At 39.0% G+C, this 10,491-nt stretch overlaps 1 protein-coding gene across 1 annotated transcript; it reads right to left on the bottom strand.

The window, feature by feature from the left end:
* Positions 1 to 3,595: 3,595 nt before the first annotated feature.
* Positions 3,596 to 9,975, bottom strand: LOC131400329 (melanoma antigen preferentially expressed in tumors-like). Its single transcript, XM_058535095.1, is given in 4 exon segments — positions 3,596 to 5,865; positions 6,722 to 7,324; positions 7,781 to 7,941; positions 9,964 to 9,975. Coding segments are annotated over 4 exon segments (1,290 nt in total). The 3' UTR covers positions 3,596 to 5,351.
* Positions 9,976 to 10,491: the final 516 nt, after the last annotated feature.

Here is a 10,491-nt window from a genome sequence, read left to right as displayed (position 1 = left end):
TTGCTGAGTTGTGGATTCTTTATATATTTTGAATGTTAACCTCTTATCAGATAAATGGCTTGCCAACATTTGCTCCCATTTTTCAGGGTGCCTTTCTGTTTTGTTCATTGTTTCCTTTGCTGTGCAGAAACTTTTCAGTTTGATGTAGTCCCACTTGTTTATTTTTGCTTTTGTTGCCTGTGCTTTTGCTGTCAAGTGCAAAAAATCATTGCCAAGACCACTGTCAAGGAGCTTTTCCCATATATTTTCTTCTAGAAATTTTATAGTTTGAGGGCTTATGTTTAAGTCTTTAATCCATTTTGAGTTGATTTTTGTGTACGGTGTGCAAGATAAGGGTCCAATTTCATTCTTTTTCATGTGGATATCCACTTTTCACAACACTATATATTGAAGAGACTATCCTTTCTCCATTGTGTATTCTTGGCACCTTTGTTGAAAATTAGTTGCCCTTATATGCATACATGTGTTTATTTCTGGGATCTCAATTCTGTTGCATTGGGCTATATGTCTGTTTTTATGTCAGTGCCATACTGTTTTGATTACTATAGCTTTGTAATATAATTTGTAATCAGAAAGTTTGATGCCTCCAGTTTTGTTCTTCTTGCTCAAGATTGCTTTAGCTATTTGGAATCTTGTGCTTCCATACAAATTTTAGCATTGTTTTGTATTTCTGTGAAAAATGCCGTTGGAATTTTGATAGGGATTGCATTGAATGTGTAGATTTCTTTGCGTAGAATGGACATTTAAACAATATTATTCTTTCAATCTATGAGCATAGGATGTATTTCCATCTATTTGTGTCTTCCTCAATTTCTTTCATCAATGTTTTATAGTTTTCAGTGTACAGATCTTTCACCTCCTTGGTTCATTTTATTGCTAAGTGTTTTGTTCTTTTTGGTGCTATTGTAAATGGGATTGTTTTCTATTACAGATAGCTTGTTGTTAGTGTATAGAAAGTGCAACTGATTTTTGAATGTTAACAACAGCTAACACTTCAGGGTCCTCAGTGGTGGAAGCTATGGAGGGTCTCTGGGGGCCTGTTGAGGTCCTCAGTGGAGAAGGCCGCTGGGGTCCTCTGCAGAGCAGGCCACTGGGTTCCGTGGTTGCTCCTGCCACGTGGCTGATACTACTAGCCCCTGCCCTTCTTTATTCCTATATGTCTCCAGACATCTCACTCTGCCAGTCTTCCCAGTGATCTGGGTGGGGTGAAACTGAATCAGGTCCTTCACGCCTTTTAGGACTGGGGGAGCTGGTCACTCAACCTGCTCTTCTTTTCCCTACGAGGGGAACTCTCTGGCTGGGGAGTTCCCTCTTGACCCTGAGGAGTACTGGTCTGGGGGATGGGATGATGCAGGCAAAATGAAACTGTTCTTCCTACCCTTTCTGTGTGGTTATTCTCTGGTTTTTTGCTCCCCCATGTTGCTGCAGCTCCTTAAGTGGACTCCTGAGTTCTCCCAGAACTATTTTATTTCATGGATAGCTGTCTAACTGTTGCTTCTGTGGGGGAATGGAGTCTGGGGTCTCCTACTTTGCCATCTTGCTGACCTCAGTCCCAAGCTCAGTCTTAAGCAGTCCCTATGTGCCTAGGCTTCTGGGATTGGGTCTTCTCAGCATTCTTGTCTCTCCTCCATGTAGCAGCCAAACTCTGCCTGTATTTGTGATTGATTGTGCGCAGGAGCGTGTTTCCTTCCTCCACCTCCTCAGTGGTAGGAGATTTCTAATGTTATTGGCAAAGGATAACAAGCCCTGGGCTCTTTCCTACATCTCATCTAATGGGAGAGGGTTCTTTCCTTCTGCCTTTCCCATGACAACAATGTGTGTTTAGCTGTGACCTGTTGGTGGTAAAGTTTGCTTAATGTTTTTGATTCATATGAAAGAACGGTATGGGCAAGGGTTGAAGATTCATGATTTTTCTGCAGCAATGACTTATCCTCTCCAGCAAGCTTGCACCACTCAGGGGGGTTCTCTCTGATCTCCTATCCTGCTCCCAACCTTTCCTGTGGGCACCTAGTAGAGGTCCGTGGATAAGAGCTTGCAAATGACTGTGAACTCCCTTTGTGTCTGGCACTCTCAGGGGTTTTATGCTGTCAAACTAGCCCACACTTGATCTTTAGCAATTCATTAAAAATGTTAGGTAACTTCTTTTAACCCACTTGCACAGGTGGCTAGTGCTCCTTCTTCCTGTGTTGTGTCAAAAGTCCATGCCTCCAGTCTTTCCCTGGAGAGGCTTGACCCTCCTTGGAATTCAGTCTACTTGGTTGCCCTACAATGACTTCAGCTCTCTGACAGGCTCAAGTAAGCTAATGATTGTGTAGTTTATTTGGCTTTTTCTTCTTGATAGGGTGGGAATGATGCTCTTTCCAGCTTTCTGCAGCTTACAGCAAAGTGGAACTCCTCACCCTGAAGCTTCGTTATCTTCGCGACTATTGCTTTAGTGGGAAGTAATGTAGCAGTTCTAGTTTCCTAATGAAGTAGCTTTCAGAATGAGTCCTAAGTAATCAGGCCTCCTGCAGGAAACAAAATGAATTCCTGGCCTTGTGTCAGTCTGTGTTTGTGACCCTAAACAAATAGTAATAGAGGACATTTGTGTAGAAATAGCAGTCTGTTCCTTGAATGTCTTATGACACCCTCCAAAAGTATTTTTAATGATCCTCTATCTGACAAGTCATTTAGATCATTCTTCTAATCTGCTGAAAGCAAAGAATTGGGAACCACCAGTCTCGCAAAAGAAATGTCTAAACATGTCATTCACGTTGTCAACACCACACCAATAATGTTCCTTATTATCCCTTTGCTTAGTGTTATAGAAGTTTTCACCTTTATTGCGGTTTCCAAGGGAAAGGCAAGGCAAGGCAGGTTCGATAGTGTTAGGATTAGCTAGTTTGTGTATTTTCAGTGGGCACTGAGGCACAGGGCTTGTCCCTAGTGGTTTGGTATCTGTCCTTGGGGTGATTAGGGCAGGGGAATAGTAGCCCAGAGTGTAAGAGCCCTGTGAGAGCCCACAAAGAAAGTGATTGGGGGCTAGGGTTCTGTACTGGCTGGTTTGCATAAGAAAGGCATGCCTACCGTCCAGTAGGTTACTATTTCTAGGAATTAGCTAGCCTGGGGAGGGGCAGTCTCTCCTGTGTCAGAAGGCTCCCGACGTTAAAACATCATAAAACACAGAAAATTAAAAGGAGTGATTAATACATAAACTAAACAGAAACAGCCTCTGCCTGCATGGAGCTTGTGGTCTAGTGGCATGTTGTCCAATAGAAATATAATAGGAGCCATGTCAAAAAAAAGTAAAAACCAAAAGAAAACGTTAAAAGGAATAGGTGAATTTAATTGTAATCATTATTTTATTTAACACAAAAGTAAAAAAAATTATAACTTCAACATGGAAACAATATAAATAAATGGTTAATTTTATACTTATTAGTAAGTCTTTGAAATACAGTGCATTATTTCAACATGTAAGCAACATGAACAAATTATTAATTTTGCATTCTTTTTTTCTTACGAAGTCTTTGAAATGGCATGTGTTATCATTTCGACAAAGAAACAATACACACAATTCATTTATTAGTTATTTTAACATATTTGGCTTTCTAAGTCAGAAATGCAGTGTGTTATCGCAAAATGGAAATAATAAGAACAAATTATTAACTACATTAATGATTGATTTTTACATTCTTTTCTCTAAGTCTTTGAAATGCAGTTTGGTATCATTTCAAGGTGTAAGCAACAAGAAAAAAAATTTTTTAATTATTTGTTTACTGAGTTTTTGAAATGAGTGTGTTATTTCAACATGGAAACAATATAAACATATCATTAATTACTTTTGCATTCTTCTTTCTTACTAAGTCTTTAAAATGCAGTCTGTTTTCATTTAAACAAGGAAAGACTATATACAAACTATTAATTATTTTCCATTCTTTTTTGGTTACTAAGTCATTGAAATTCAGTATGTTATCGGTTCAACATGTAAGCAATAGGAAAAAACTATTAATTTTACATTCTTTTTTCTCAATAGGTCTTTGAAATGCAATGTTTTATCATTTTGACATGTAAACATTAATTAGTTATTTTAATGTTTTTTCTTAAAATTCTTTGAAATGTAATGCTATCGTTTCAACATATAAACAATATAAACAAGTGAATTTACATTCTTTCTTCTTTACAGTCTTTGACATGCAGTGTGTTATCATCTTAACATGTAAACAATGTGAGTAAGTTACCAGTGATTCTACATCCTTTGTTTCTTACTAAGTCTGGGACATACAGTGCGCATTTAACACTTAGAATACATCACATCTCAGAGCAGCCAAACTTCTACTGCTTAGTAGCCACGTATGGCTAGTGTGTACCACACTGAACAGTGCAACTCTAGTGGAATAGCAGAGGGAGCAAATACATAATGAATGGTGTGTACCATGAAGGAAACGTACGTGGTCCATTGAGAGAGAGCAACAGCAGAGTAAAGCTACTTAAACAGGGAAGTAAGAGAAAACCTATCTGAGGAACTAACATTTAAGCCATGACCTGAGGGTCGAGCAGCTATCCAACAGCAACAAGAGGCCAACATGGATTCAGCAGAATATATAAGGGAAAAAGCGAAAAAAAACCCAGGGGTTTTGGGGAATAAATAATTTTCCTAAATGTCCTAAGAAAGAGTGGAGAAACTGACAAATCACAGGAACATGTGTACTCTGGGTGGTTTGAGAGCAGGGAATTTATTTTTCTTAGCACCTGAAACAGTACCTAAATCACAACAGATACTTGGTGAATGTGTGTGAAATAAGGAAAAACTGAGCCAGGGGTCTCCGAGCCGAGAAAGCAGGTAGCAACATGTTGATGAAGACACCAGTAGGTAGCAGGCATGGTTTGTTTCCTTTTACTTGCATTTGGTTTCTCATAAGCAACCTAAGGCAATCATAATACAAGACGTTTGCAGAACCCTAGAGGGCAAAATTATTGGCTTCAACAACTACCACATCCAGGAAGAGTTTCAATTGATCTGACTTGTGTCAAGTGCCCATAAGTGGGTAAATGGACCAGTCAGTGTGGACAGGGAAGTGACGTACCGTGACTGGGTTAGCTTACATCACATACCCAACACTGTGGTTAGTAACCAGAAGAGGATGTCAAAGGCCAGGGACAAGAGATCCACAGGACCTTTCAAATTCCTCCATTTTTTTTCAGAGTTCCTCTTTCATAGAGGTCAGTTACATATTCAATCTTCCTAACCCCAGTTTCCTGGAACAGTAGAATTTTATATATGTGTCTCCACAAACTTGAGCTTCAGGCAAAACACTGAGTGCTTTAACGGCCACATATCAGTGTTGAAACAACTCCCTGTACCGTGGAAATCACTCAGGACAAGTGGTCCAGTTCATGTGATTCTGCTGAACTGCCTGCAGCATTGCCTTCAATTGGGCCTGCCCTTCTGCAAGTTTCTCTGGGTCCAAACTGCCAAGAGAATTCCATTGTTCATAGCAATGGACAGGGATGGGATAAACTACACGCTTCAGCTCCGTCAAGGATGTTAAGTGCTGCAGAAGGCTCGTGAGCACAGGCATTGTAATGGGGTTGAAGGCAAAGCTAAGGACACGGAGATGGGAACAGTGGCTCAGGGCTGGGATGACAGCAGAGAGAGTAGAATCAGTCATCAGGCAATTATGTATCTCCAGATGCTGCAGGGTGCCTGAGACCTTCTCCAGCAGAGTCTGGAAGGGCTCATAATCTTCCGAGAATATCTGGTTGTTACTGAGATTCAACAGCCTTAGGTGGCTCGCCTGAGAGCTCTGGGACAGGACAGTGGCATCTCTGTTAGAAAGGCCACAGAAAGATAGACACAATGTATCCAACTGAGGTGGCAGAACTCTATAGAGAGAAAAAAGAAAGGTTATTTCAGAAGAATGAGGATTGGACCAGGGCAGCAAGCCCCGAATTATAGGTACCTAAGGCTCTAGAATAAACTAATTTGTACATATTTTGCAACAGCGGTTAATCATGTGGGCTTTGAAATCAGACTTAAGAGATGTGTGATGCTGAGGAAGTTACTTTTCCACTCTGAGATACAAGTTTTTAATCATTAAACTGTGTACAAAAGTAATTATTATACAAGATTGTGGAAAAGATTAAGTGAAAACAATTGTATGCACTTAGGATATACAACATAATCAATGGTGAGTCTTATTCACTTATTAGGTGAGGATGAGTCTGAGAAAGCAGCCAACTGAGGGTTCCCTTTGACTAGTTCCCAGATGACAAGTTCTCCATTCAGGGTCTAAGCCTTGGGGAAAATACAGGAGCAAAATTATAGGGCAGTGTTAACTACTGTGGCCAGTCCATGGGGATGTGCATCAGTGCTACAGCATCAAACGTTTCTCCATCCGAATGCCTCCCCTTCCTCTCTAGAGAGCTATAAACGCCAACAGGAGAAGGCCTGAGTCTTTTTCACCAGTATATTTACAGACCTATGATAGTGTCTGCACATGGTCAACTGACTGAATGAATGAATGAAAGAATGAGCACAGCTTCCTTTTCTAATCTTGTCTTTCTCCTCACCATGAGGCACCTCTCTCTAGCCTGGCCAGTTTCAAACTCCCAGCAGTGCCCATGCTGAGGTGGAAGGAGAAATAGGTGACAAGGAGCTCAGGAATATCCAAACATGGTCTCTTCTCCTGTCTAAAAAATGGTGTGTTCATGGAACCCAGGTTCCTTCCCACCCCCTCACCTGAGCAGTTTGTGCAGTTGATCTGTGATGCGGAAGAATGCCAAGCTGAGCTCCTGGAGGTTGTCCAGCTGCCCAAGCCAGATGAGAAACATCCTGAAGTTTCTCCCCTTACAAGATTTAGAGGGGATGTTAGACAGACTAAGGCTGTTTAGGTGGATGGTCCAAGCCAAAAGGGTGGTGACTCCACTCAGATAAGCCCGATCCACTTCCACATGATCAGTGAATCCCAGATCCAGAAACTGCAGGAGACTTTTGTGGGCAGAAAGTTTATCGATTTGCAAATGTCTGCAGCAGAGGTGCAGGGACTCAAAGCTCTGCTCAACCTTACTCCGAAGGAAAGAAATAAATTGCTTTGTTCTCAAGGTATCATTGAGGGAAAGGTCCACTAATAATTCCCTGGGTTCCCAGGCTGACTGAAGCTCAGACTCTGAATTAACAATTCCAAGGCACCTGACACTATGCTGGGCTTCTTCTCTTTTAAGGATAGAGTGCTGAGAATAAACACAAGGCTGAAAACAGAAAGGGAATGCGGTCTTGATCTCCAAGCATGTTGTCCCACAGTCCACGTCCTGCCTTAAATCTAGGATCCTCAGTTTTGGCCCCCTGTAAGGAGAGGAGACAGAACACGTGAGAGAGAGACGATTTGAATATAATCCAGCACGATCAATTATGGGAAGGAGGACAGAACTCTTTATCTCTGGTTTTCACTCCATATACATTCACCAAGAAGTCCTTTCCATACAAATTTAGCATCTTTTATTCTTTTCCCCATACTTTCTTCACCTCTGGTCCTCCCCAGTCTCAATACCCATGTCCTTCTATGTAATCACACTCAAAAGGTAAATCCAACCACAGTATCCTCCATCACCTCTATTCTATAATCAACTCTGTAAGACATTGGAGTCCCTAAGGTGACCCCAACTGTTGGACCAATAGGCCCACAGAGCTCCTCAGCATTCACCATTGGCTACTTTTGAGAGACTGTTAGGTATTCCCCTGCCCCAGGCCCCAGCATGCCCTCCTGCTGACTCACAGTGTCTCTATCAGACATAGTCTTACCAAGAGGCAGAGTTCTGGACAGGGAGGATCTGCAGACCATCAATCATGGCTTCCAAGTTTTCATAGTATGACTCTCATACGCTCAACGTCCCAAGATGGAAACAGCGAAAGGGCACCAAAACAAATAAACAAAATGAACAAAAGATGTGGACTTTGCTATACTGGCAGAAAATGACATCATTAAACTAAGAATCTTGTGAAACAACCCAATTTCATACAAACGAACAAAAGAAAGGGGAATTGCACAGAAAACATTGCAAAAAAAGATGAGGAAACAAAATTTCACACATATTTAACAACCACAAAGCAGAAGGAGACTGTAAGTCAACACTCCAAACAGAATTAATTATACTCAAGCAAGCATTTGAGGATATGAAAGCTACCTTGAATCAGAATATTTTTAAAAATCTAAAACCAGAAATGGACTAAAAAGAAAGTCTGAAGTAAAGATTTTATATCCAGCTGGGGTGTCCTTCAAATATCACAGCCTATAGAAAAACAGTTTTTCAACATAGAGGAACTTAGGAAATTCTGCACCCCTCAGCCCTCCTTGAGGAATCTACTAGACAGTGGTCTGCAAACTGTGGCTCCTTGTGCCAAATCTAGTCCACTGCTTGATTTTGTAAATAAAGTTTTATTGGAACAAAGCCATGATCAATCATTTACGTATTGCCCATGGATGCTTTTGCACTGCAATGGCAAAGTTGAGTAGTTGTGACAGAGGCACTGTGGCCCACAAACGTAAAATATTTACTATATGTCTCTTTACAAAATGTTTGCTAGGTAATTTTCTAAAAGATGAACTGGGACTGTGATCTCCCATGCAATGACAGAAAAAAGCTTCACCAAAATATCTGATGGTGAGCATTTTACATCTAATACTAAAATCAAGGTGGAGGAAAGAGGGCAAGACTAATGTACAAATGCTTTATGTTGTGAAAAAACAGAAATTGTGCAACTAAAAATTAGAGAAGGCAGAGGAATAGAAGAAAACAGAAAACCTTTTTGTCATAACACAGTAGGTGAGTGTTAAATGATACTGGGTGGAGGGGGGGGGGGGGGGACTGAACGGACCAGATAGTAAAGTGTTAAGAAAAACAGGTGGTTAAGTATGATTTTTTAAAAAGCATTAAACATGACAAAGAACATGTCTTAATGATAAAAGCCAAGATTCACAATGAAGATATAACACCTAGAAATATTTACACACCGAATAACACAGCAATCACATTTATAAAGCAAAAAGGCAGGGAGATTTAGTTAAAAACACAGTAATAGTAAGAGTATACCAATCTCAGTACAAGGCAGATCAAGTGGTATAAAAGAAGAGTAGGGATACAGAAAATCGAAACGACATAATCAATAAGGTAATAGTTATATTTATATATCATATATATATGTATATATTCAGAGACTAGAGAATATATTTTTGTGTCAAAAATTGATCATAATTATCTCACAGAAACTACCTCATTAATTTCCATAAATTAGAAATATTACAAACAATCCTCTCTAATCACAATGCAATAAAAGTTAAAATTACTAACAGAAACTGAAAATAGAAAGGCCTTTCCACCTGGAAATTTTTTAAAAGCCTCTACTAAAAAATGTTGAGTTAAAGAGGAGATACAAACTGTAGTTACAGAAATTTTTTAAAAGAATGACAATGAAAAACATCAGAATCTACGGGATACATTTAAAGCAGTGATCAGAGACAAATTCAGAGCACTAAATACTTTTATGAGTAAAAATGAAAGAATGAAAATAAATGAATTAAAGTATGGCTTCCAAAAACTAAAAAAAAAAAGAACAACTAAGTAAAGCAAAGGAAAGCACAGGGAAAAAATAATAAATATAAAATCAGCAGTGAATGAGATATAGAGAAAAAACAAACGAAAAATCCTGTTTTTTAAAATAGAAAAACCACAAGGTAGCTTGATAAAGGAAGAAAGGAAGACACCACAAATATACAAAATAATAAATGACAAAAGATAACCATTCAAACAGAAAAAAAGAAAATAAAAGAAATTACTTCGCAAAACTCTATGCAGATAAATTTGAAAATCTACATGAAATAGATAATTTCCTAGAGAAATACAGATTACCAAAATTCTAATTCTAGTGTTAGAAAGCTTACGTTAGCCAATTTTCATAGGAAAAAATAAAGCTATCAAGGAATTAACCCCAAGACGCATCTCGCTCAGATGGTTTTACAAGTGCATGCTAGTAAACCATCAAGGATCAGATACTACCCATGCTCTATAAATTATTCAAGAGCATTAAAAAGGAAGGAAAATTTCCTAACTCCTTTTATCAAGCAAGTATGACACTGATATGTAAAATGTAGATACAAAAATACTAAATAAAATATTAGCAAACATCCAACAATACATTTAGGAATTAATATACTGTGCCTAAGTGGGATTTATCCCATTAATACAAGGTTGGTTCTATATTAGGAATTCCATTGATACTATTCACCATAGGAATATAGTGAAGGACAAATATATGATTATCACCATAGATGCTGAACAAACCTTTGGAAAAATTCAATACCCATTCATGTTAAAAAAAAAAAAAAACTTCAAGAAAATAGGAAACAGAGGATGCCTTCTTAACATGATAAAAGATATATAATTAATTCCTAATGCTAGTATTTTATTTAGTGGGGGACCACCAGCAGTTTTCCACTAAGGCCAGGAACAAGGAAA

This window comes from Diceros bicornis, chromosome X, assembly GCF_020826845.1.
Source record: "Diceros bicornis minor isolate mBicDic1 chromosome X, mDicBic1.mat.cur, whole genome shotgun sequence".
NCBI classification, from domain to species: domain Eukaryota; kingdom Metazoa; phylum Chordata; class Mammalia; order Perissodactyla; family Rhinocerotidae; genus Diceros; species Diceros bicornis.
Note: the sequence above shows the minus strand (reverse complement) of the source record. Positions and strands in the feature narration are given on the sequence as shown.